Genomic DNA, 27,345 nt, shown 5'->3' on the forward strand with positions numbered 1-27,345 from the left:
GGCGCCTGCGCAGGCGCAATCCAGATCGCTCGGCGGCTAGCCGCACGCGCGCAGCCCGGGGATGCTGAAGCGGGTGCGATGGCTCCCGCCATGCAGTCTACCGAGCTCCAGTTCGCACAGCGGCTGGCCTCCAGTGAGAAGGGCGTCCGCGACCGCGCCGTGAGGAAACTGCGGCAGTATCTCAGCGCAAGGACGCAGAGCGACACAGGTGCGGGCCTGGGTCCGCGCCGCTGCGCGCGGCGAGGGTCGCGCCAGTGGGCACGGGTGCGGCTGCTACGGGCTGTGCGGCAGAGCTCCTGACCGCTAGTCCCAGCTCACCGCTGGCCCAGTTCGCCGAGGCTCGTTTGTGTTTCTTGTTTGTGTTCCATGGATAGTACCTGTAGGCGCTGGGGTGCGTTAGAGAGTTAGCCCTGAGAAGAACTCTGGCAGTGTGGTGGTAGAACTGATGGCAGTGTAGTGGAGCACGTGTGAATGCGGGAATGTATATCAGTAGCGTGGAAAAGTGCAGGAGAAAGTCCTTCTAAAGGAAGCCACCTGTGCTCTGTTGAGATTTTGACAGGAGGAAGCCAGGCAGGCAGACGCAAGAACGCTAAGTGTGCCCTGAGCCAGAGAAATCTATCTGTAAGTTGGCGCGCAGGGCGTGTTGAGATAAAATTGAACCTGGGGGCAATGTGGTCACTTCGCTGGCTTTGGGGAAAGGGAGGGGAGGTTGGATTTTAACTGCCGTGGAATGCATTGCAAAGATTTATTTTAAGTGACCCAGAATAGATTCTGTTAACTCCTGAATGAATTCGCAAAGTCTAGACTGCAGCATACTGTGAAGGTTTCAGGTTGCAGCCAGTTGGCTAAAGTTTGAGTTACGGGTTGCTAAATCTGATTAAAATTGAAGTCTGGGGGGCCTGAGAGATTGCTCAGCCGTTCAAGTCCCAGTACCCACATGGCAGCTCAGAACCCTTTTCCTGGAAAGGAGTCACCCCCTCTGACCTCTACCAACACCAGGCATGCACGTGGTGCATAAACATAGAAGCAGGCAAACCTCCCACTAAACTACCTACTTACTCATACCTAAACTAAATCTTTTTTTTTTTAAATGGTTTTTGATTGAAATCAGTCCCAGGTGGCAGTACATACCATTAATTCCAGCATCGTGAGGCTAAGGGCAGCCAGGGTCACAGAGCAAGCAAGACCTTATTGCCAAGAAAGGAGACTTTTTGAGACGTCTGATAAAAACTAAAAGTTTTTTTTTTTTTTTTCTGGGGCTGGGGACCGAGCCCAGGACCTTGCGCTTCCTAGGTAAGCGCTCTACCACTGAGCCAAATCCCCAACCCCAAGTTTTTAAGTTCCAAAAGTTATGTTTCCACTGTGGAATCCAGAGGTCAGATTTAGGTAGTGAGGTTTACCGAGCTGAGCCGCCTTGGCAGCTGCATTTCCCATCCCCACCCCCACCCCAGCCCTGTTAAGGATTGCCCCAGAAATTCAGTTTCCTCTCATATTGTCAATTTTCCTATATACGTGTGCTGGTGGTCCCTAAACCTAACTTACTGGCCCAGGTGGACCTTGGCTATCCTCCGCTCAGATTAGTGTCACTAGCCTGGTACTCCACCTGGCTGTCCCATGAGTGCCTCAGTACCAACAATGGCATCTGCTCCTCCCTCCAAACACCTGTTCTCTCCTGCTGCTCCTCCTCCTCAGCTGCTCATTCTTCCCACATTTTCTCACCACCATCTTACATACACACACACACACACACACACACACACACACACACACACACACACACACTATCCTTCTGTCCTTCTCAGTTAACTTGAATTACTCTGCCTTAACCAGAAGTTCCTTTATTTTACCTAGATTTCTGGTCCATCCGTTCCCTTAACTCTGTTGTGCCTTTTGTTTACTTGGGTCCCCTCCACCCCCCGCTGCCGCCGCCCCCCCGACCCGACCCCAGACAGGGTCTCTCTGTATCCCTGGCTTTCCTGGAACTCACTCTCTAGACCAGGCTGGCCTCGAACTCAGATTGCCTGCCAAGTGCTGGGCTTAAAGTTGTGAGCCCCCATTGCCTGGTTTGTTTGGTTTTGGTTTTTTGAGACAGGATTTCTCAGTGTTATAGCTCTGGTTGTTCTGGAGACCAAGCTGGCCTCAAACTCTCAGAGGTCCACCTCCCTCTGTCTCCTGAGTGCTGGGGTTAAAGGCATTTGCCCCAGGCTTCCATTGTGCCTCTTTAGTCTGCCCTCCACAAACAGCCCAGGTCATTTTCTTAAAGCAAATCTCATCTTCCCACTGCTTCCCTTGAAGGCCACAGTCTGACAGACCTGGTGTCCTCACCTGCTCTTCTAATTCCTCAGTAGTCCGTTAAACCCCTGTGGCTGAGCACACCACTCACACTCTTCTTGCCTCCTCCCCCCTTGCATTCAGGCTTGTTCTACAAAGAATTTTGCCCTAGCAGTATCACTTCTGAGAGAAATCCTCCTTTATGATCTCTCCCACCACCCTGTCACCCCTAAAATTATAAAATCTGTGCCCCTCTGATAGTGCTTAGATACAGAGGGAAGGAAAAGCTATTTGTTCTGAGAAAGGATTTCCCAGAGCCAGGAGTGGTCTCTACTAGCTATACTGAGAACGGATGACCTTGTCCTCAGCTATGTGCAGATAGCTTTGTTTGTATGAACTCTGTGGTTTGTATCCTTTCCCCCACAGGCACTGTAAGCTTCCCTTTGTCCTCTAAGCCATAGGTGAAAATATGGAGCCTTAGGAGAGCCTTCAGGAGACAAAAGCAAAGTACAGTACACCTGGACTGGAGACAGCCTGAGAGCATGCTTCTCAGAACCCTTTGAGAACAGCCCCCCCCCCCAAAAAAAAAGAGAACAGGCCCAATACCCCAGGGTACTTCCTGATGACTTATCTTTTTCCCCTATTCATCATCGTGGCCAGTTTGTGGGATATCGTAGGCCTTCAGAAAAATAAAATAACTGTGGACTGTAGAGGGACTGGAGAGATGGCTCAGCAGGTTAGAACATTCGCTCCTGCAGAGAATTGGCATTCCATTCCTGGCACCCGTGTGGTGGCTCATAACCATCCATTACTCTAGTGTCAGAGCCTCTGACACGGTCTTCTAACCTCAACAGTCTACAGTCACCACAGACACACATGGTGTACATGTGAAATAAGTATGCGTGAAATAAATGAAAAATAACTGCGGGGCTAGGAAAATGGCTCCCTCGGTAACATGCTTGTCATGTACCCATGAGGACCTGAGTTCAGGCGTTTACTCATGAAAGCCAGTGTAAATCCTGGGGTAGCCAGATTGATACGATAATCTGTCTCAGAAAATTAGCTGGAGAGCTAGGGAAGAAAATACCTAGCACCGACTTCCAACCTATACATGTGTGCCATGCAAATAAGTAAAAACTGCAGGGTAAATGTCTTAATGATCATGGCCCAACGGGGCTGCAGAGAAGGAGCACTGGCTGCTCTTCCAGACCTGGGTTCAATTCCCAGCAACCACACACAGCTGCCAGTTTCAAGAGACCCAACACCCTCACACATACATACGTGCAGTCAAACACCAATGCACATAGAACGGAAAAGAGAAGAAAACATTTAAAAATAATAACCATGGGACAGGAAAACCAAAGTGTCTGGCACTGCAAGGCCCCATCATAATAGAATCACAAGCTTGCATCTCCTTGACAAACTCAGTTTGTTTTGTAACCTTACTTGTTGGGAAATCTGACATTTTCGTCTCACTGAAGACTTACTGTTGACTTACTGCCTTACTGTCTGTCAGCAGCATAAATAGATAGGTCTGTGGTCTTTGCTGTCAAGAAACAGTCTCGGCATTTTAGTTCATGGTGGCTCATGAGTCCTGGTATAGCCTTTCATAAATGCAGCAAACAAAAAGCGCCATGTCCTCTTGTGTACACTGTTGTTGGTGTAGAGAGTACAGCAGTGAGCCAAGCAGGCAGTCCCTGCCTGTCTTAGCATTTCTCAGCCTTAAACATTTAACACCTACCATAAAGCTATGGTGTATCCTAGCATCAACCCTGTGGCAATTCCGTTTGTGTCATTGTTTTTATTAGTAATAGTTTGCGTGTGTGCTCACACACACATGATGTGGGAGGAGATAGAACACACCACATGTTTGGAAATGTCAGTCAGTTCTCTCCTTTGGTTTTCACGGGGGTTCAAAAGCTGGAGATCTGGCCACCAGGTTTGTGTGGCCAGCACCTTCTCTGCCAAGCCCCAGCCTCCTTTTGGTGGCGTAGAAGGTGACTGAATTTGTGGTTGGTGGTGGCTTAGTCATTGTAGCTGTTGTGGAGGTAAGTGCCTTTGCTGCTGGCGGCATTAGGGTTCTCCATCAGAGAGTTATAAAGGGGGGAGGTGTGCATGTCTGGAATATGCACAGCCCCATCCAGAATGGCTCCTGTGTTCATTCCGTGGAGAGGGTTGCTATTGGATGTTGTCATTTCAAAACAATGGTATGTCCTGTGTCTTCACACCTTTAATATCCTTGACATTGTTTTTAGGCTAGCTAAATCTGAGCTGTTGTCTGTCAGAAAGTAGGTCATAGAACATGTAAATTCGTCCCCACCCAGGCACTCACTTTCAACCCCAGCACTCAGGAAGTAGAAGCTGGTGTATATTGCTGAGTTTAAGGGCAGCCTGGTCTACATAGTGAGTTCCAGGCTAGACAAAGATACATGGTGAAACCTCCCCCCCCCCCAAAAAAAAAAAAAGTTTTTTCCTGGACAAGTATGGTAGTCACACTAGTGACTTGAGCTTGGGAGGCTGGGGCAAGATTGTAAGTTCCAGGTCAGCCTGGGCTACACAGAAAGACCATCCCAAAATAAAGGGCAGAGGAGGAGAGACTTAGCAATAGAGCGTTTGCCTGGAGTACCCAGGACCCTGTGTTCATTCCCAGTGCCTCACAAAGTTGTTGCCAAGAAGAAAAGAGCTTTGAAAGCAGTTAGCAAATAAAGCTACTGCAGATACTTTCCTCAGTGAGTAAAAGGGATCAGGTACTCAGTGTTTCTCCAGACTTCTTTAAGTTCTTTAAAAATCTGTTCCTGTTTTTACCAACTAAACTCTTAGGTAAAAATGGGGTTTTTATATGTATTTTGGAAGTAAATTTTTAGAATGGGGGACTTGAACAGTCTGGGGCTTCTTACAGTTTTTTTTAATCACCACCCCTTTGGCCTGATAGTATACAGATTTATTCACTTATAAACAAAACATTTGCTAATGATTACGTCAGAGAATTTTATTTTTAAAACTTCTGGCACATACATACTCTTGCCACGTATTGAAAAGGAGAACAGTATGCATCATCAACAACAACAATAATAATAATAATAATAATCCAGAGGCAGAAGCAGGTGGATCTCTGAGTTCAAGGCCAGCCTAGACTACCTAGCGAATTCTAGGACTACCAGAGCTACATAGTAGAGAGACTTTGCTGTCCTGAAATTCTCTCTGTAGACCAGCCTGGCGTCTAATTCACAGAGACCCACCTGCCTGCAGCCCACTAGTGCTATGATTAAGGTGTGTGCTACCACCACCGCCTTGCCATTTTGGAGCGTGCTGTGAAGGAACAATACAGAAACAGTGAAGTCTTCAGTTTTCAGTAATTAAACCACTACACTTGTCTAAAGGCAGAGAACACGTGTATAGAGTACAAGGCTATAGTTTGTCACCTACGGTTGTCAAGAATCTGAGGTCAGGTGTTGTAGGCGGTGTTCACTGGCATTGTGCCATGGTGTCATACAAAGTACAAAATGGGCATGTTGTGTGTTCAGAACTGGGGCCACGTACACACATACATGGTCTAGCACCGCCAGCAACACCTTGGATTCATTGCGTGTTTAATTTGAGTTAGTTTTGCAGTGCATTCAGAGAGCTTTTACTACTGACTTGAAAGTTTTGAATGTTTTGCAAGCTGTATTTTCATTGTGCAGTATTTGGCCTGGGGTGGGAATGAGAGTTCGAGACATACTTGGAAGGCGGGTAGGACGGTTTTAGCCGGTCACAGTCCACTCGGCATCTATGCCACAGATTTTAAAGGCACAGAGATGCCCCTGCATGACAGCTGAACCGCAGTTTCTCTTTGTCCCACTGGTAGTCCCCATTCTTTTGCTCTCCCCCTGTGTGACTAGAAAGACTTGTGTGCCAAGCCTGAGCAAGACGGATGTCCGCAGAGCCTGGATGGTACTGTGTGAGGAGGTTAGTTGCCCTGTCTCTGACTTAGCCTGAGCCCTCATTGTTGGCAGTCCTCCCTCGACAACCTTACCCTGAACTCCTACAGTTAGCCCTGAAGGGACTAACAGTGCAGCTAGCAGACAAGACCTGACGTGCCCGGCCCTGGCCTCATGTGGAACCAAGACTTTAATCCTCTGTGCTGTGGTTCACTAATGGCCGTAGCGTTCCATGAAGAGCACCCTCTTTTTATAGCTGTGGTGGCTCAGCACTTGACTGGCCATCTGATGTGTCACTTCCATTCACCTCACAGCATGTAGTCCCCAAACATAAGGATTCTTCTGACAACCACAGCATCTCCTTACACCATAAAAAAGATCTTAGTCAGGCCCAGGGGTCTGCGCCTGTCATCACAGGAGGAGGCAGAGAAATTTAAGCATTTGAGACCAGCCTGGGCTACATAGCAAGACTCAGAAAAATCACACAAATAAAAGGTATTGGTGTCATGAAATTATTAAATTTATTCAAATTATTCAACTTCATGGAGTTTTCTCTCCATCTTTTATGTGTTTATGTCAATGCAAACAAGACTCCTGTGGCTGGTATATGTGCAGACTTAATTTTTAGCAGCCCCACCCCCCTCATTCTGTTTTTTACTGAATGTAGGTCATTTGTCTTGTAAAATGCCACCCCTTTAGTCTCATTTAATGTGTTCCTCTGCACCCTAGGTTTTCTATGAACAAGTATTCAGAGGTACAGGTCAGATTGTATATGATTACACAGACCAGTCTGTGTTACGTATTTCCCTGTAATAAGTTTTAGCTGATGGTTTGGTGTGGCCTGATCCAAGTGATCTAAAGTAATTTCTGAAGTCACCAGCCTTACCCAGAACCACAGTTCTCCAGGGACATGTACATCTTGGATCACGATTAAACAGGAACGGGTTACCATGACAAGAAGAGTTGTGACTGCAGTGGGGCAGGTGCTAGGGGTTGTGCCATATTTGCATTAGCAGAGAGAGGCCGGCTCACACATCGGCTGCCTGTATGGCTCCTTAAGGAAATGTCTTTGACTAGCTAACTCCACCACGGTTTCTGTTATCCTGGTGTTTGGGTGTGGATTGTCTGAGATGGCCTTGCTAAGTAGCCTCCTGGAACTCTGCCTGCATCTATATTGGGATGAAAGGCATGTGCTCCCACACTTGCTGCCTTCAATTTAAGTAGAAAACTACTGTAAAAGCATGAAACTGCAACATTATAAAGGTATCGACGAGAAAAACCTTCCTTTAGAAACCTTTTTGAGAGAGTATTGGAGGGTGTGGGTGGGTGGGTGTGTATGTGTGTGTGTGTGTGCGCGCGTGCGCGCGCACTTGTAAAAGCCATAGAGGCTGTTGAGTGGCTTCCGTGATCCCTCTACCCTATTCCCTTAAGGCAAGTTCTCTCACTAAACCTGAAGCTTGGTGTTTCTGCTAGGCTGAGGTGACCATTGGGAATCACAGGCATACAGAGCTCTTCTGTGGAGCCGAAGATTCAGTCAGGTCCTCCTGCATAACAGATGGCCTCACCTCAGCCTGGAGATGGCTCTTAAATCAGTCATAAAATAAGATCGGCCCACCAAGCACACTACAGAAGCATGAGTCCATTGCAAGGGCTCTTGGTCATTTAAGAATACCTTTTAGAGTTAATAGCACACTGGCTTCAAATACGTACTTGAGTTGTGTGAGGTGGAACACAGACAGTGTCAAGGCCAGTCTGAGGTAAGTAGCAAGACCCTGTCCAAACAATTAAGGAAGCAAACCAGCAAAAAAGGAAGTCTGCGTTCATTCATCTAGTGTGTCCCAGAGTGGTGCTGAGAAGACCTCCTGTGCTTCCCAGTCACTCAGCTAGAGACCACGTGTGACACATCAGAACCTAGAATGTTCCTTGTCCCCTAGCCTCATCATTCACAGTCATCTTTGCTTCCTGACACCAGGAGCTGCCGGCCATGAGCCTGGCAGCTCAGCAGCAATGGGCAGAGCAATGACCCCTCCCGGGCACGCCACTTAAAACAGGCTGAAACCGCCTTAAGAGCTGCCCAAGAAGTGACTGGCACAATCAGAAAATGGGGCATGGTTGATTTTTGCCCATGGCTGGACCCTTCTACAAGTATAATTGAGCAGACCCGTCCTTGGGCTGGCCCAGTCTTCTGTCTTTGGACCAGGAGGGGTTCTGCCATTTTCTAGGAATACTCTGTGATCGGAGACTCTTACATCTTTTATAGGGTTTGTAGTTCTCCTTCGTTGAGATGGTGAAACTTCCTTTCTTCCCTTCTTGGTTCAAGGGATGAGTTCAAGGCCTTGTGAGTGTTTAGCAACTGGTATACCAGGCACATGGGTTAGTTTTAGTGTCGCACATGCAGATAAGGACTTGCCTCTGTTGCCACCCTCCCTTGGCTGATAACAAACAACACGTGTGGTACTTGGAACATTAGCCACTAGCATAAGGTGTACTTCGGGTTTAGGGACCGGTATGCATAGGAAGGGAATGCATGTAGTAGTTTTGCCATTTGCATAGCAACTGTAAAAGTTAAGGAAAGAGTGTAGACTGTAAGGTGCTTGTGCTGTTTTCTCCTGCAGGAAGTTTCAGTCAGGAAGAACTCCTAAAAATATGGAAAGGACTCTTCTACTGCATGTGGGTGCAGGACGAACCCCTTCTGCAGGTAACGCAGTCCCCAGCCATGGCCCTGGACCTTTGACGATGGATAAGAGACTTGACTGTTTACGTCCCGCCAATCTGCTGCCATCCCCAAACAGCTGGAAGTAAATGCTTCAAGGAGCCATTGTCTCAGCTCTTGTCCCCTCAGGAAGGGGCGGCGGGCACTTAGGCTGTGCTTTCAGACATACCGGACACGCTAAGTCATAGATCCCATTGCTCTCGCCATTTCATAGCTTCCATGGTAGGTTTTCCATGACGTCTTAACGCTTCTGTTTTGTTTTCTGTTGTCTATAATGCATGGTCAGAAGCACAGCGGTCAGTGACCTGCTGAATTTCAGTTTCCACACAAAGCAAGCAGCCAGGCCCTGTGGCTAAAGCACCATGAGATGCTGTGGTTCCCAGAATGCACAGGCCAGCTTTCATCTCTGCCCACTGAGCCTACTTGCCACATGTACTACTGTAGAAGAGCTTTGTTCTAACACCGGAAACTAGACCTGCCTCAGTAGCAAGGGAGTGAGGGTCACAACGCACGACCACAGCGTAGGGTCCTCCTGGGTGGCACTTACCTTGTACGTGAAGCCTTGCTACTTTTCTCAGGACATGTAGTGACTTGTCTCGGTTCACTGCATTGATTCTGCTGAACATATTTTGAGTGGGCTAGCAGGGCAAAATATTGTAAGATTATATTCAGAAGTAGCAACAAGCAGCTTTAGTGGAGGAAGAGAACCAACAAAAGGAACATCATTTTCAAGTCTTGGAGTTCATTCAAGACAAATAAGGAACTCTGGGCACAGGAGACGGGAGCAGTGCCAAGAAGGGCACCCGTCCTCAGGTAGCAGGGAAATAGAAGGCTTCCTCCTAGGCTCAGCCACTTAGTTCTGCTGAACAGAGTCTGCTGTGCCACAGGCACACATACCCCTCGGGGGCAATTTGCCCAGAGCACAACCTAGAGGAATCTCTTGGCATTTCAGCCCTCCCCTCCTAACAGGAGACTGGAGTGCAAACCCTATTGCACAAGCACCAGCAAGGTGGCTCTGTGCTTTCTGGCTTTGCAGCATTTGGTACTCAGGATAGATTCAGTTTAGTCTACATCTTAAAAACAGAGTGGGGCATGGTAACATGCACCTTTAGTCCCCGAGCTTAGGGGACAGAAACAGGTGGTTTTCTCTGAGTTCAAAGCTAGCCTAGTCTACAGAGTGAATTCCAGGACAGCTGGGGCTGTGTATAAAAAGCCTGTCTCCGAAAAAGGAGGGGTGGGGTGGGTGTTGGCAGTGAGATTGTTTTCCTGGAATCGTCCAACCTCCCACCACAGACACTTTCTTGAACACAGTTTTAGCATTTTTCCAGAAGCATATGGCATTAGCCCAGTAGTTGATTGAAGTTTGGAGTTACACATTTGATAAAGCCTGAGGTGTCAGCCACAGATCTAAAACAAGAAGCCCAGGCTTTCCCACCACAGAGGGAGAGGGATGCAGCCCGCAGCACCCGCATCAGTGTGACCACCTAATAACCGATGTTTTCCCCGCCCACCTTTGCAGGAGGAGCTAGCGAACATTATTTCCCAACTCATCCACGTTGTTAACAGCTCCGAGGCTCGTAAGTCCTGCCGTTTTCCTGGCTCTGACTTCCTTGGTAGCAGGTCTGATAGCTTACCTGGGGAACCTAGTCAGTGCTTTTCTTCTGGTCTGGGAATGAGTGATATGGCAGCCTCTGCTAGTGCTGAACAGAGGTCATATGACATTTCAGACACTGATCAGCTCCCAAACTCAGGCTGCCCTCACACTTAGAAGCTGTGACGCCTTTGCCACTGCACCCTGGCTGAGATTAGAGCCATCTTGACTATAAATCACTGTAATAAAGTGTAAGGTAACCCTGCTCTACCTAAAAGAAAAGGTGGAAATTTCTGAAGCTGGACAACAGTCAGTCCTGTTTGACACCTTCTGAATTCTGGCTGACTTACAACACCCAAGATCCTGCATTTGTTGTATAGTAAAGATTTGCGTTTGTTTATAAATTGTGCTGGGCATGGTGGTATATGTCTGTAATCCCAACATCTAGAAAGCTAAGGTAGGAGGTGTGAGAGGCCAGCCTGGGTAGCAGCCAACCCCTACATTCGAAGGAAGTGTTCAAAAGTCAGTAAGTGGGGAATCTGTGGATTAGATAATGTGTCTCACCCAGACAGCATGCACATCAGAAGGATGGATAAAGACCAGTGCCTTGGGAGCGCTTTGACCGAGACGCTGACGGCATCTGTTGTGATGTCTTTATAGCTGCAAAGGAAATCACTGAGCATAGTTAGCCATTGGCCAAGCTCCACCTGTCCAAGAATTCTGAGATAGACACGTAAAGAGAACTGGGTGTGTTTTCTGTCGTTCCTTCCTGCTATGTGCTCCTGCGGCAGCAGGGCACTGAGAGCCTCTTGTCCCTGCAGAGCACCTGTTTATTCAGACCTTCTGGCAGACCGTGAATCGAGAGTGGCAAGGGATAGACAAGCTGCGACTGGACAAGTACTACATGGTAAGGTGGTGCCTCCCCATGCGGACCGGAAGAGTTGACACACAGAATGTTCTGTCTGCAGAGTGGCAGAGAGCTGGGGTGCAGCTCGGCACTACTGCACTTGCCTGGCATTTTTTCTTCTCTTTCTGAAGCTGAGTTGGAGTTTGATAAAAGGGTTTCTTGTGTGTGTATTTGGAGGTGGGAGGTTGGTTTTGGTTTTTCAAGTCAGGTTGCTCTGTGTAGCCCTAGCTGTCCTGCACTCACTCTGTATACCAGGTTGGCCTCAAACTCAGAGATCTCAAGCCTTTGCCTCCCAAGCAAACCACTTCCCAGCTTGCTAAGAGGTTTTATAGATTTGTGAACAGTAGAGTTAAGAGATAGAGAGGCTGTTGGGAAGAAATTAACCCACACCCAAGAACATGGGTATGAGGTTCTCAGACAGAGCTTGCCTTGCCCGGCCATCTTCAGACCAAGCTTCCATCCAAAGCAAGAAAATGGTGAAAGTCCAGACGTGCTGTGGCGGAATCAGGCACGTGCCGAAGGTGCCTCTGTTCCCGTCTGAGCTGCTGGGAATGAGGCTGGGAGCGCAGATGTCTTGCATTGGTTTTGTTGGTTTTCTGAGGGTGTGGGGGAGTCTGTGCTGTGCCGTCTCTGGTCTTGGATAGAGGCACTTACTACCCCTGTCTGCCTCAATGCTGCTAATCCAGAAGCTGAAGCGATTTAAGGACGTTGTCTTGCTTTGGGGACCCAGAACTAGGGTCCTCGTCCTGCCAAGATAATCACTACGTTTTTACTCTTACTATAAAACATGCCGACCCTTAGCTGATCCGCCTGGTCCTGAGGCAGTCCTTCGAAGTTCTCAAGCGGAATGCCTGGGAAGAGAGGTGGGTAAACCATTTGCGTGGACGTGTGGTGGCGTTAAGAGCATGTCAGAGTTGCTGGGTGGTTCAGTGGTGGAGCACTTGCCTGATGGGTATGAGGCCCTAGTTCTGATCTTTAATGTGCTCCCCCACATCTTTATAGAACAATGGGGTCCTCTGGGATTCTAGGTAATCAGAAGCATGAATTGGCTCGTCTCTGCCTGCCATGCTTAGTGCCATGAGAAGCAAGTAGACGCTGAGCCAAGGGAGGGTAAATCCAGGGGAGCCCGAAACGGTCACTTGAAGCCAATGAAGAGCAGTTTCTTCTCTTGGGGCCTCACATTGACTTACACAGTACGAGCAGTAAATGCGTATTTTTGTCTGTTCTTTGAAAAGAGGGAGGTATTGGCGATAATGTCTTTAAAAAAACCAACTGTGTTATTGGTTTGTTTTCTTGCTGTTCTTCAGCCAAATCACACTGTTTCTGGACATCCTGATGAAGGAGATCCTGAGTCCCGAGAGTCGGTCCCCCAACGGAGTGAGATCCCACTTGATTGATGTGTACTTGGATGAGCTCTCCACTGTGGGAGGGAGAGAGGTGAGGAGCAGCGCTGCGCTGGGACCACCATGCCGGGGCTTGTTATGGGCACTGTCAGCACCAGCAGCCTCTCTGAGGCTTCTCCCCTCCTGGCACCCTGTCCCAGACAGCTAGTGGGCTGTACCTGTGTCTGGAAGTCTTACCTGTGAAGTAGGATTGAGCCGCACACTCAGCTGGAGTAGCTGAGGCAGGAGAGTCGTTTGAGCAAGGAATGCAAGGCCCGTGTTCAGGCCTTGCGGACACTGAAAATCTCAGCACTGACTACACATCTCACGTTCCAGGGCGGCCTGTGCCATGCCACACCACACCACACAGCAAGGCCCTGCGGCTGCCCGCAGAAAAACAGCGTCCAGAGGGAAAGGAAAGAAAGGCAGGGTGTACCGCCTAGTCCCAAAGCTGCGGGAAAGCCGGTAGACGGTGCGGTTACCCAATATAAGCCGACAAAAGGCTAGAAAGAAAGGTGCACTTTTATGTACAGATGGTTTTCTCAAGTTAGGATATAAACAATTTCTACTCTTTGGCATTTTGTAGTGGGTGTTTTATACATATATTAAGTAAAAGGACTTATAAATAAAATTTCTTTGAGGGGCAACCATGTACACTTACACTGAATCAATGAATGAATGAAGTTTAAACAAAGAATGGCTTTGTTGGCATCCACATAGAATTCCTATTTTCCTTGCCGTTCTGGAGCTAGCCAGGGCCTTCTGCTAGGCAGGTGCCACACCCAGCTGTCTAAAGAGGTGGTCACAGGACTGAGACACCCGGAAACCCACAGTGAGGTTTCGGGCAGTTCTGCGGTGCGTCTGGGACTGCCTGGACAGGCATGAGTGTGACTGTCTGACCTTCGAGAGGGGCAGGCGCTTCCTTCTCTAGAACTCATCAGAGAAAAGACTGTCTTTCCTCACTTTCCCTCTGTTTCATATCTGAATTGCAGCTCTTAGCTGATCAGAACCTCAAGTTAATCGATCCGTTCTGCAGAATTGCTGCCAAGACTAAGGAGTAAGTGGCTCCAGCCCGTGTGTTCCCACTGCTTCCGTTGGTACCCGAGGGTGGGGTTCTGCCATGCAGCACCGTGCCAGGCAGTCATCTAGTATAAGGAGCCCCCATTCCTAATACCCCTCACAGGCCTCAGACCAAGGCCAGCCCAGACTACACAAGATCCTGCTCAGATGAAGGGAAGAAAGCAGAGGTTCTAGTCCCTGTCAACAGTGCTACCAGTTGGCTGCCAATCCAGGATGCTCTCCCACACCAGACTCTATCCTTCTGTCTGTCCTGTGGCACATGGTGATTCCCTGAATCTTGAGTGGACCTGTTTCAGGAGTGTCTGAGTCCCTGCTAACAAGTGGGGGGGCACACCAGGCCCCAGGCAGGCACATACATGTGCATGCACTTACCTGAGCTGTTCTCCACTGTGCTCCTGTCTGCACAGGCTCCAGGCCAAGCGTTTTAATCTCATTCTCTCCGATGTGCTTCTGCCCTCAGCCACACGCTGGTACAGACTGTAGCGAAGGGTGTCTTTGAAGTCATTGTAGATCAGTCTGCCTTTGTACCTGAAGAGTCTGTGGAAGAGCAGAAAACCAAAGAGGATGGCAATGGCCTCCCTGCAAATGAGCTGGCCTGTCAAAAGGTGGTCGGTGGGAAGAAGACTGGTGAGAGGCTTCATCTTATACTCTTCCTTTCTGCGGGGTTGGTCGGCACCTGGATTGTGCTCATTGGTGTATACCAGTTTTGTCTGTGTGTACACGCGCACACACTCGTGGATATATTTTCATGTAGAGGCCAAATGTCAGTGTTGGAAGTCATTCCTCCGCCTTCATCCACCCCTTATTTTGAGATGAGATTTCTCATCGACCTGCCTAAGCCTGCCGCCCCCTCTGGGTTTGGTTTTTAAGTCTTCATCAGGCGCTTTGTTGGCATCTCAGGGAACATAGGCCTCCCAACATATAAAGCGGACGCGTGTGTACGGCTGGTCCCCAGGGAAAACCCAACAGCACTCACACTAAGCCCAATTGATTCTGTCCCTCCTAGATGGTCACCTCCCTTGTGAGGTGTTTGGCCCATGACTGTGAGAGCTGCTGTGCAGTCAGGAGCACACACTTGTTCCTGTGGCTTCCTTCCAGCATCCTCAGTTGTTTGTGGGGGGTAGGGTTGTTTGGTATGGGGTTGGTACTGGGAACAAGACCTCAAGCTTCACATATAAAATAAAGACTGGGATATTTAAGAGTCTAATTTCGAGTGTCTCCCCAGGCAGCAGTCGCTAGTGTCCTCCCTGGTAATGGGAATTAAACCAGAGCCTGGAGGGACTAGGCCACTTCTACCCTTGAATGTCAAGACTGTGTCTTTGTCTTTGGGTGTGTTTTGGCAGCACTGGACGAATGCCTCAGAGATGGAGTCATTGGCAGCAGAGAAAGAGACATCTGTGCAGCCTTGAAAGATTCAGGGTCACCTCTCCAGGTGGGGGCAGCTTTTGCTTTTTATAGAATGTAGGTTGACCTGGGGTGGCTTGGCTAGAGAATTAGGGTCAGAGCTCATTAAGCCATAGGGCCTAAAATGTAAAGTCTTTTATAATCCCCTCTGTAACTAATGTCTGTCACCATTCTTAGAATGAGCTTATTGGGGACAAATTTGAAAGAGTAGGGCTGGGCTGGAGAGATGGCTCAGCGGTTAAGAGCACCCGACTGCTCTTTCAGAGGTCATGAGTTCAATTCCCAGCAACCACATGGTGGCTCACAACCATCTGTAAAGAGATCTGATGCCCTCTTCTGGTGTATCTGAAGACAGCTACAGTGTACTTATATATAATAAATAAATAAATCTTTAAAAAAAAAAAAAAAAAAAAGAAAGAGTAGGGCTTTAATCAGGCATGGTGTTGCACACAGGGACTCTCAGCACATAGGAGGGTCTTAAGTTCAAGAACAGCCTGGGCTACCTAATAAACTCCTGTTCAAAAAAAAACAAAAAAACAAAAAACAAAATGAAGCCATGCGTGGTGGTACACACATTGAATCCCAGCCAGCACTCAAGAGGCAGAAAATCGTATCAAAAATAAACAATGACCAATGAAGTGGGTTTTGAAAGACACTGAACCTTGTTTTCTACGCAGTGTTGTCTGTTTTCCTTCATGCAGCCCTAGTGGTCCTTCTGCTCCTCCAAGTGCTGGGAATACAGCTGTGTGCACCACCATGCCAGGCTTCCGGTTTTGAGTTTTGGTTGCTTGGTTGGTTACTGGGTCTTTTATGTAGCCTTGGCTATTCTGCTAAGTAAACCAGGCTGGCCTTGAACTCACAAAGATCCACCTACCTCTGCTTCCCAACTGCTGAGATCAAAGGCATGTGCCACTACACACATGCATACACAATTGTGCTTTGAAAGAGCAAAGGCTATTATAGAGTCTAAGATTGAGAGCCCAGGGTGAGCATTAAAAAGAAGTCATCAGGCAGGTTTAAGTCTGCATGAGACCCCAGTTTGGAGAGGACGACTCCCAGGAACACCTAGAGGGTTCAAATAGGCCAGGCTGTCTCACCACTGCTCATGCTTCCTGTCTCCTTGGTAGTTTGACTATAAGGCTGTTGCTGATCGACTCCTGGAGATCGCCAACTCGAAGAGCACCCCTCCCTTCAACAGGAAGCGACTCTGCAGACTAGTCAGAAAGTAAGTGTGATCCCGCGGCCACGCCAGCATCTCCCCACGTGTCTCTTTTCCTTCTCCTCTTAAAGATCTATTTACTCTTAAATGTGTAAGTGTGTGTCTGTGTATGTGTGCTCTTGCAGTGGCCAGAAAAAGGTAGTGCTGAGCGGAAATCAGGGAAAAGCAACCCTGCTGGTCCCTCACAGCCCTAGGGTAGTAGTGCCAGTGTGCTCCTCTCGTGTCACCGTTGGCATGGCGTGGGACATGGGGCTTCAGTTAGTCGTGCTCACCCTCGCCTCCCAGCGGGTTTGTGCCGGAACAGTCAGATAGTCCAGTAGGTCAGCATCAGTGTCTGTAGGACCGCAGTGACAAATGACTGATGAGCCAGAAAGCCAGTTGGTGTGTTCTAACTTTGGACAACAGCTGTCTGGTTATGTCCTTTGTTTGGGTTAGCAGGCAATGGTCTAAGCTTGAGCCTTTATGTAATGAATGCCTTTAGAAAGGAGCTGGGGACCTGGCCCAATGGCTAAAGCACTTGCCACTGTGTGGGAAAACACGAGGGTTACGGTGTGAGGCTCATACCTAATCCCAGCACCCATGAAGGTTCCAGGTAGCAAGGCAGCTCGCTTGATTGGGAGGCAGAGATGGGACTCCCAGAGCAAGCTAGCTAGACTAGCCAGATTGCTAAGCTCCTAGTTCAAATGAGAGGCCCATTGGAGTGTGGCTGAGGAAGATACCTGGTATCAACTTGTGACCTCTACATGCACATGTGCTCACATGCAAACATGCTGACACACCAGAGCTGGCTCTTAGAGAGTACCCTGGACAGTGGCATCCGTCAGTTCTCATGTTTTATAGCCGGGTCTCTAAAGGCATGCCTGGGGCTCCCGTGTGGATGCTAGAGCTGGCCTGCCTGCCCCAGCCCCGTGTACATCCCTTATGTCCTCGACTTTGGTTATCTGGTCTGAAGCATAAAGCTGCATAGAGAGAACCTGGCTGGGCAGACCTCCCCTGAACATAGCAGCGTTAAACTGTCTGCCTTCAGAAACAAGTGAGAAAGACATTGGATCTCGGTACTGTGTGCCACTGTGTCTGTCCTTGCAGAGCTGGTGGAATGGCAGGCGCCTTTGTCCTAGGCTCCTTCCTCCCTCCCTCCCTGCATCCCTCGGTGGGGCTATGAGGAGAGGGTGAGCACTGAGAATCCGGATTCCTGCCTTACGTTCAGTACCTGAGCTGTGAACTCTCTGACCTTCCCTGTGCTCTTTTCCTTTTTCAGGTTCCAGGACCTCTCTGAAGGTAAGAAGAGTTGTTCTCATCCAGTAAACACCCCACCAAGGGCATCCCTGACAGATCTAGGACATGGGGTTGTAGGCCTTCACGGGAAAGTGATCGGTGGGGTGGCCACCCTCACTGGTTCACCTGGCACACCTAAGCGAGTGCCTGAGAAACGCCATGGTGCAAGACCCCTTTGTACATACTCTCCATCCATCTCGTGCCCCCTGTGTGGGGGTAATACTTGTGTGGTATTTATTTGAATTTTTATTGGTGCTTCCTGCAGTTAAGTTTTTAATGGGAGGAGGGAAGGCAGAGGCAGTGACTCCATGGTCAAGAGCATGGGCTGATCTTCTAGAGGACCAGGGTTCAGTTCCAGAACCCACTTGGTAGCTTACAACTATGTAACTCTAGATCCGGGAGATCCAGTCAATGCCCTCATCTGGCCTCTATGGACCCTAGGCGTATACATGATACACAGCGTACAGGCTGACAAACCTGGGCTAGGAAAATTACAGTCTTTTGTCAAAAAGAAATCCGGGTATCTCAGGACCGTTCATTTTCCTTTAGGACGAATGTCCCCAGGGTGTGAGCTTGGTTAAACCTGAGCGGGCCAGTGAGCCAGCTCTCCTGTTCCTTGTGCACTGACTGGATGGGCTCAGAACCAGTGGGAGTGTAAAGCTGACTAGACTGAGAGCCCACTGTCCAGGCTGTAGTCTGGTCAGGAGCCTCTGAGTGAAGTTGGAGGAGTGGCCGGGAGTGCAGGTGATGGAGCTGAAGCCAGGCTCAGGGAGGGCCCAGGAGCTGGGCTGCCACAGATGCAGAAGGCCCCAGAAGCTGACCAGTGTCCCTCTGAACCTACAGGCAATGGTGCTCAACTTAGTTTTGCTGAGGATATTTCTGCTGGTGAAAATGGTCAAGCCCTCAGTCAGAGAAGGCACAAGAGGAAGAGAAAGAAGCTTTTAGAGAGAGCTGCTTTAGAACGGGAGGAAGGTAAGCTGCAGAGCCTTAAGTCTCAGGGCTGAAGGAAGGTCACCGCTAACTCACATCTGGGTAACTCTGCCCTTGAGGTCATTTGTGTTTTGTAATTTGTTTTGGTTGGGTTGAGAGGGAGGGAGGTTTGTTCTTTGAGTTAGAGCTGTTTTATGTAGCCCAAGTTTCCCTCAAACTCACCTTCTGCTTCTACCTCTGCACCCAGAGAGCTGGGTGCTTTACCAGTGGCACTGCACCCACAGGTTCTCTAGGTTCTGGTGTTTTCTGTGCAGCCACTGATCTCTGGTTCTCTGGGCCACCAGTTAGCATTTTATGTGGGCTCTGTAGATCCTAACTCAAGTCCTCCTTTGACAGCCAGCACTTTACCTACTAAGCCATCTGCCCAGCCACCTGTGGGGATGTACAGACCTTAGCAGCTCTGTGGGGAGAGCCTGTCTCTAAAGGAATGTGCTGTGATGCTGTGCACCTGTGTTCCTGTCACTGGTGAGAGGTGGTCATCAGGATCAGGGTTCAAACCTACAGCACCCTTGTCTGTACGGCAGATTTTAGGCCAGTCTGAGCTACCTGAGACCCTGTCTCAGAAAAACAGCAAAACAAATCCCTGGCTGCCTGCGGTTGCCAGCGGGGTCTGCATCACTGATCTGCATTTTTGTAGGAAACACAGTCTCTGCTGCTGGTGAAGAGGACGGCGGGGGTCACATTCACAAGAGGAAAAGGAAAAAGAGGAAAAGGAGCCACTTCCAGTCTGACACTCAGGACCTGGGTTCTGTTGCCGAGGCTGCAGTACCTAGTGCTGACAGTGAGCCTGGTGCCGCCCAGAGGCATGCACTGCAAGCCTGCGTGGCGGCCCCTACAGCAGAGGCCACATCCAACACCAGGGAGAACAGTTCCGAGCCTACACCCGCCACGCCCATCCACAGTAAAAGGAAACGGCAGAGAAAGAAGAACCTGAGGGCCCACAGAGAGATCTGGAAATCCACCACTCTACCTCAGGAGGACGTATCAAAGAATGACCCTGCCAGTGGGCAGCCTCAGACTGCTCTCATTTCTTCCTCAGAAGGTGGCCAAGCCCGGAAAAGGAAGCGGAAACTCGGAGCTCTCCCTGTCAGTAGTGGTGACCTAACTGTACAGAAGGCAGGTACTCCAGCAAGCCCAGTGGAGGGAAATGATGGCCAGACCACCCTGCCCCGGTGCAAGAGGTCACAAAAGAAGACAGCATCCAACACCCTTGACCACTATGATCCGTCCAGTCAAAAAACAGCAATCTCAAAAAAGAGAAAAAAGATGAAGCAGACGTCCAACGGTGTGTTGGAGTGCAGCGCTGGGCAGATCCAAGCTCTGGTAAGATGGGAAGGGCCTAGAGCTCGGGTGCTGGGCTTGAATAGCTGTGCTCAGAGAACTGAGCTGTCTGCTAGGGATAGGGATAGGGATAGCCACACGTCGGCGAAGCAGTGGTCAGAGTGCACTGCTTTATCACCGCTCTCACCAGTAAGCAGATGAAAGGTTCCCGTCTCAGTGGCCAAGGGCAGCTGCTCCACACAGAGCCTCTGCCTCTTCCCCACCTGATGTCCCTCTAAACCTGGAGCTCAGAGACTCAGTCAGGCCCCAGCCAGCCCCTGTGGTTATAACTTTTGGGTTAAAGGAAGAACTTTCTTTCTGTATGGGCTTTTAGAGCTGTAAGGACCCAAGCTCTTGTCTTGTGCCCTGTCTAGGCAATGGGCTGCAGGCCTAGCAAACACCACAGCAGGTGCTCACTGCCGTGGCCCACCAAGCCACCAAGATGGTGATGCTCTGGCTTTACAGGGAGACATCTGACTTTGCTCAGCACCACTGCCTACACACACTGCCTGGCAGTGCCTGTGACATTGAAGCCTGTCCCTGACTAGGAGAGCAGATCCTAGGGCTGGCTTGGACATCATCTCAGCCTCCAGCTCTGCCCTTGGAAGAGGCGTCCTTTGCTACATAGCCTGCTTCTCGTGCCCTTGGCAGTCGGTCTTGGAATTGGGATGATTGCTAATGAGTTGGGTCTAGAGAGGTCACTGCTGTCTGCTCCCGGACTAGGGCTGCTTTGGGGCCAGAAGAAGGCGTTGTGCTTCAGCAGGGGCACCAAGCTCCAGTCTAGCAGCCGACATGGTGGCTCCACACTTAGCCTCCCAGATGTGAGGTCCCCTGAGCCTGAGCCTCGTAGCACCCTTGCCCCTCACACCAGATGTGTAGCCCACATAATGTCTGATCACAGATAGACAAAAAAAAGAGTTCTCATTTAGCGGGTGCACCTTGAAGAATTACTAGCACTGTAGGCCCTGTGTTAGAACACAAAGTTAGGGGGGAAAACAGGCTTTACTGCTGAGAAGACAGTGTGATCGTTGCTGTCATGGTGAGGTCTGTGCTCCACTGAGCAGGAGAGCTCCTGACAGAAGAAACAGTGGGCTGTGGCCAAGGAGCTTGGGGTAGGTCGGCCTTTAGCACTTCCTCACTGCACCGTCCTGGTGTGGACCTGACCTGTTCACACCATCCTGGTGTGGACCTGACCTGTTCACACCATCCTGGTGTGGACCTCACCTGTTCACACCATCCTGGTGTGGACCTCACCTGTTCACACCATCCTGGTGTGGACCTCACCTGTTCACACCATCCTGGTGTGGACCTCACCTGTTCACACCATCCTGGTGTGGACCTGACCTGTTCACACCATCCTGGTGTGGACCTCACCTGTTCACACCATCCTGGTGTGGACCTCACCTGTTCACACCATCCTGGTGTGGACCTCACCTGTTCACACCATCCTGGTGTGGACCTCACCTGTTCACACCATCCTGGTGTGGACCTCACCTGTTCACACCATCCTGGTGTGGACCTCACCTGTTCACACCATCCTGGTGTGGACCTGACAAGATCAGAGTCTCCTCTCAGCTTCCCTTCCTTCTCACAGGGAAGCAACAGGACTCTGAAGAAGCCACTGAAAATGGAGGACGACCTTGTGAAGTTTGACACCAGATTCTTACCAAAGGCCCTGTTCTTCAGGAAAGCCAAGAACAGCTCTGCCACCCATCCCCAAGGTCCTACTGTCCAGGTGAGCCCTCTACAGGGACATGCAGACAGGGGTGCTGAGATCTGGAGTGCAAGTGCTCCATTCTACCTGGTAATGCAGGACTAATAGTAAATAACGCTTTTAATTCTGGGACAAAAGAAAGGTGATTATTGGAATATTCTTATAATTTGGGGTGATAAATTTGGGGTTCTGAACACCCTTACCCCTTACGGTTTTTCACTGGGAATGCACAGTGTCTAGTTTGGGAAGTCTGTGCATTCGGAAAAGTAGTTTGTGATCGTCACAGGCAGAAGTCTGGTAGTGCAGTCATTTAGGCTACAGCATGCTGCCCGGTTAGTCTCTGTGTGTGTGCAGGTCAGGAAAAGTACTACAAGGGCCTTCCCTGGGTGAGCTCTTCAGAGAAATCCCAGGCAAGGAAGCCCAGTACCTGTGTTACCATGGTTACTCCTTTGTTGTTCTACAGCTGAATAAAACACCCTCCAGTTCCAAGAAAGTCACCTTTGGATTGAACAGAAACATGACAGCAGGTGAGTGGGTGGCCTTCTGGAAAAGTTGCTTGGGACCAACCAGCTGGAGGGTTCCCCAGCAGCCAGGGTTCCCCAGCAGCCAGGGTTCCCCAACAGCCAGAGATCATGGTCCTGTCTATTTCCAGGGAATTTCTATGTGGTCCTGACTGTCCTGGAGCTGTCCTGGAGCTCATTATATAGACCATGCTAGCCTCAAACTCCCAGAGATCGACCTGCCTCTCTGCCTCCTGAATGTTAAGATTAAAGGCTGGGAGAGATTTCTTGGGATCTTCCTGGGCCACCAGGAAAAGGGTGTGGTGAGATGCCATTTGCCTGGGGGCTCTCTAGTTCTGTCTCAGGCTGAGAAACCCTGCAGGGTTCCTGAGCTACTGCTGCCTCGACTGAATGGTGGGCCACTCCTACTGTCAGATCAAAGAAGCCCACGGGCTCCTGAGAAGGTGTGCTTGGTGGTTGGTTTTTGAGGAGTCTGAGTGCGAGGCTGTACCCGACCTGGAACTCACAGATTCAGCACCCCTGCCTCCCTCTTGAGTGCTGAGTTAGCCAACGGCGCATTCGCCACACCCTAGTATTTTTAAATTTAACATGAATCTAAGACCTTATTCGTGTGGACAGTGAGTGTGAGCAAACATCTGTTTACATGAGGGAGCACATGGGTTTGGAGAGAGAGCAGAGGGTGCAGAAGGAGGGAAAAACAAACACCTCAAGCTAAACAGTGCAATGCAGAGCTGGAGGGGAAGACAGCCCTCAGGCAGCTGCAGTCACTGCCTACGCACGCACACACGCACGCGCACATGCACGCACACGCGCACACACACGCGCACGCACGCAGCAAACCCCAGGACCCACCAGCTGGAGCATGCTCCCCTCGCTGCGTCTAGGCGTCCTCTGCATTTCTGGGGCCTGGGGAGCCCTGCATACCTGGAAGGGACAGAGATAACACCCAACTAAATAGACTAAGTAACCTTTACCTTTCTTTGGGACAGAATTTAAGAAGACAGACAAGAGTATCCTGGTCAGCCCCACGGGCCTCTCCAGAGTGGCATTTAACCCCGAGCAGAGGCCACTCCACGGAGTGTTGAAGACTCCCACAAGCTCCCCGGCCAGCACGCCTCTATCAACCATGAAGCTACCAGCAACCACCCCAAAGAGAAGGCCAAGGGCTGCGGACTTCTTCTGAGAGCCAGAATCCCTTTTGGAGGACTGCTTTTATACTGGATATTCTATAAATTATAACTTTTAAATGTGGGCTTTTTAATTATTTTACAAATATCCATGAATGGGACAATGTTTTGAACCTGGACTGCAGGCCACTCCTGCTAGGCTTGCAGCCATGGTTCCTGTCTGAGTCCACGCACACCCTCACCAGAAGGACTAAGTGCTGTTGGTACATGGAGCCCCCTCGGTGCCCATTGCTGCACCTGCCACAGTAGATTGCCTTCCTGGGCATCTGCTGTCTCAGTCTATCTCCTTGTGAAAGCATGTCAGCCTCAGGCACGTCTGGGCATTTGGCTGTTTGTCCTGGCGATGACTCTTGGAACTGAATGAGCAATGGTGTAGCTTTTCTACGGGTGACCAGCAGGAGGGTGGGCAGGTGTGAGGTGGGGAAAGCCACTTATCCACGAGGCTTTTCCTCCTCTGCCTGGCCTGTCCCTGTCCCTGTCTTCCTACCTCTATAGCAAGCCCAAAGTGTCTTTTCCGGAGGGCCAGTGCCCCCCAGGCTGCTGCCCACGTTAGCACATTGTCTTCCCAGGCCTCAGGCACAGTTCCTAACTGTGAGTGAGCCTAGGGCCTCCCTGACTGCACCAGCGGTGTCTGGACCCCAGGTTCTTGCCTGACTGGGAAGTCGGCCGCCCAGGAGGGGATGCACTCCCAGCTGTCTGTTACCTGCCTCCACGCATTTAACTTGGTGCAGAACCCAGGGAGCCACTCAGGCTTCCATCCAAACAAATCTGGCTCCTCCTCTAGAGCAAGGCCTACTTGGCAATTGCTCTTGTTAAAGGAAACCACCTTGGGTCTGAGGGATGGAGAGGCCTCAGAATTAAGCACAACAGGAGGCCCAGCACCTGGTTTTACCATCAGGAGCTGCTGGCTTGACATGGCAAGGCCAAGGCCCTATATCTCAAAGTCCTATCCATTTGCCTACTGTGCTCAGGGCATCCCCAGGTCTGTCTTACTCTGTGCACCCTGTGCAGGAGCCCCACTTTAAGCACCGCTGCTCCTCAGTAGAGGGTAGCAGCTCACTGCCAATGGGATCGCAGAGTTCAGGCACCACCTCTGGCCTCGCCTCACACAGTCAAAGGTCCACGTCCAAGTCTTGAACCAGCTGACTCCTAAATGCCATTCCCGATAGGAGTGAAGCAGTGACTTTGTCCTTTGCCTGCTCAGTCATAAAGTATACCACTAGGCCATAAGGATGGAGGTAATGCCTTACTAACGTCACAGTAGGTCATGCGCAGTGTAATGTGCATGGTTACAGCATGCTGGGTTTACGTTCAAAGCTGACACCTGTCTACGAAGGTTAGGGTCAAGGCAGCAAACGCCTCGCTTCCTATTTTAAAAGTTCACTCACTGAGCCCAGCCCTCTTCTCTGTTTTAAAGATGGGGTAACAGAGCCAAGTGGGTCATACAGCCCAGCGGTGTGGAGCAGTACACCATGCGGCAGGGATAGAATCAACCTCGCACCGTTTTCACGATGGCGGCCCATCCTCAGGAACCGTGAGTGTTCTGGGAGCACACCTACCAAATTGCTTCCAGGACGGAGGGTGAGACCTCAGTGCTGGGCACAGGTGGGCACCGCCATGCCTAGCAGAAAAGATTTCTGTTTATCTCTCATGCACAGCACAGGAAGGCTCTGCCATGTGAAGGAGTGCTTTAGAATGCCGTCCTGGTCCTTGGTGCAGATCATTTTCTCAATTCCTTCTTCAAATCCAGAGAAGCAAATCTTAGTGCTGGTGACCGGGTTGATTTTTGGTAAAAGACTATCTCCATCCTTAGTATGAGTTGTGATCGGTTCTGCACAATTCGGTTTCAAACTTACCTTTTTCTTTCCCTTTAAAAACAACAAGAACCAAGGTTTCCTTATGTATCCTATCCCATACTGGTCCCACACTGGTGGTCCTCCTGCCTCAGCCTTGCTAGGGCTGGGACACAGTATCACCTTTCTGAACAGAAGCACAGAAGTAGCATGAGGGGGATTGGGAAACAGTTGCCTGCCTGGGAAGTGGGTCTGTGTTCTCTCTAACTGCCGCAGTTCTGTTTGTTTACCATCAAATTGTATCGGTGTCTCCAGGGCTTGGCGGTACAAATCAAAGCCAAGACCAATTAAAAGAAATGTTTTTATCTTTGGGTTGGTCTTTGATGTTGACTCTGTGTATTATAAAAATAGACCTCTCTGGGAATTACTGTCATGTCAGGGTCTGGAAAATTCGGGCATCTATTGTTTTTGAAAGCAGGGTGCAGCACGTTCCTATCCCTGTTTCCCCAGAGCTAGCTAGTGGGCTTGCTCAGCCACGGCAGATGGCTGACCCTGTCCTGGGATAGCTTACTACCATCCACTGTGTCTAAAGCAGGGGAGTACAGTTCCCCATCTTCTCCACAGGGAGAAAACACATGCACCCAGCCTCGGTCTAAATGTTCTAAAGTCAAAACTCACGCAAAATCAGCTAGAGGAAAACGGCGCATAGACAAGGGAGACCCAGAAAGGTCAGCCTATCTCAGGAAGGACTGTGGCAAGCGGAGGTTGGAAGTCTCCTCCCGAGTATTCTGGAGACCAGGAAGCATTCTTAGAACAAAATTATCCACTTAGACCTAGCGTAATAGATACTACATCCCAGAGCTCAGGAGACGGAGGCAGACCTGTCTCTGAGTTTAAGGCCAGCCTGGTCTACATAACAAGTTCCAGAACTGAGTACTGAGACCCTGCCTTAAAAAAAGAAATTCTTGGCTAGGGTGTAAGGGAGTGATAGAGTGCTAGTTTGCAGCCTGCTGTGAGCTGACTTCCCTGCCCTCCCTATACCACACACAGTCCTGAAAAGTTGGTTTGTTGTACATCTTGAGTTAGGAGCAAGAGAGGCTCCCTTAGTCCCACTTGGCCTTCACTGTATAAAAGGAAGGAAGAGGCAAGAGTGTTTTCCCCCTCAGCCCCAAAGCAGTTCCCTTCAGCCAGGAAGTTGTCCCTTTGCTTTAGGACATGCCCTGGTGGGTGGGGTTGGTATGTGGCAGAATTTCCCTACATGATTCAAACGGGTTTCAAACTCAGATCCCTTCCTCAGCCTCCAAAGTTTGGTGATGATGATCACCAACCATAACACCTGGGCAGGACCTTTTGATGAGTTTCACTGACTTTTTATAGCCCACCAGATGGGCTCTGGAACCAGGGGTTGGGGGGTAGCATAGGTTCAGCAGAGGTCCTGACCTTTCTGTGGCAAGTTTCGGCCCGTGACAGGTCCAGCCTTCTCCCAGCTCTCTCAGGAAGCTAGCCTAGAAGAGGACTTTATTTCAGCTCTAGGTAAGGGACACGCACACACATGCACACGCACGCGCGCACACACACACACACACACACACACACACACACACCCTGCAAGCCCTTCTCCCAGCTCTCTCAGGAAGCTAGCCTAGAAGAGGACTTTATTTCAGCTCTAGGTAAGGGACACGCACACACATGCACACGCACGCACGCACGCGCGCACACACACACACACACACACACACACACACACACACACCCTGCAAGCTTCAGGATGTGAATCCCTAGAGCTGGAGAGGCAGCCCTGGCAGTTCAGAGCAGCTCTGAGTAACACAGGCAAGCACGTCCCCTAGAAACACACCAAGGAACTTGTCCTCACCCAGGCAGCATGGAGCCAAGTCCTGTGGGAACACAGCACATCCCAACAAAGCACCATTCCCACGGATGTCCTTCCTGCAGCTTGTCAAAGAAAACTGTCACCTGACCCCTCTGAAGCTGTAGATACAATTGTTGGTATCAGGAACCAGCTTTACGGTTGGTTGCAGATAGCCCTCAAACCCAGCG

General features: G+C 50.0%; 1 protein-coding gene across 2 annotated transcripts; it reads left to right on the top strand.

Annotated features, from left to right (window-relative positions):
• Nucleotides 1-11: 11 nt before the first annotated feature.
• Nucleotides 12-25,659, top strand: Rrp1b (ribosomal RNA processing 1B). 2 transcript variants are annotated; one of them, XM_087597433.1, is made up of 16 exons: nt 12-208; nt 8,807-9,126; nt 10,424-10,481; nt 11,317-11,402; nt 12,204-12,265; nt 12,710-12,839; nt 13,777-13,841; nt 14,325-14,491; nt 15,208-15,296; nt 16,396-16,493; nt 17,746-17,765; nt 18,606-18,734; nt 19,390-20,075; nt 21,667-21,807; nt 22,250-22,313; nt 23,297-25,658. In XM_087597433.1, the coding sequence occupies exons 2-16, from the start codon at nt 9,124-9,126 to the stop codon at nt 23,488-23,490; spliced, it is 1,992 nt and encodes a 663-aa protein (XP_087453559.1). In that variant the 5' UTR covers nt 12-208; nt 8,807-9,123; the 3' UTR covers nt 23,491-25,658.
• Nucleotides 25,660-27,345: the final 1,686 nt, after the last annotated feature.

This window comes from Rattus norvegicus, chromosome 20, assembly GCF_021556685.1.
Source record: "Rattus norvegicus strain SHRSP/BbbUtx chromosome 20, alternate assembly SHRSP_T2T, whole genome shotgun sequence".
Classification (NCBI taxonomy): domain Eukaryota; kingdom Metazoa; phylum Chordata; class Mammalia; order Rodentia; family Muridae; genus Rattus; species Rattus norvegicus.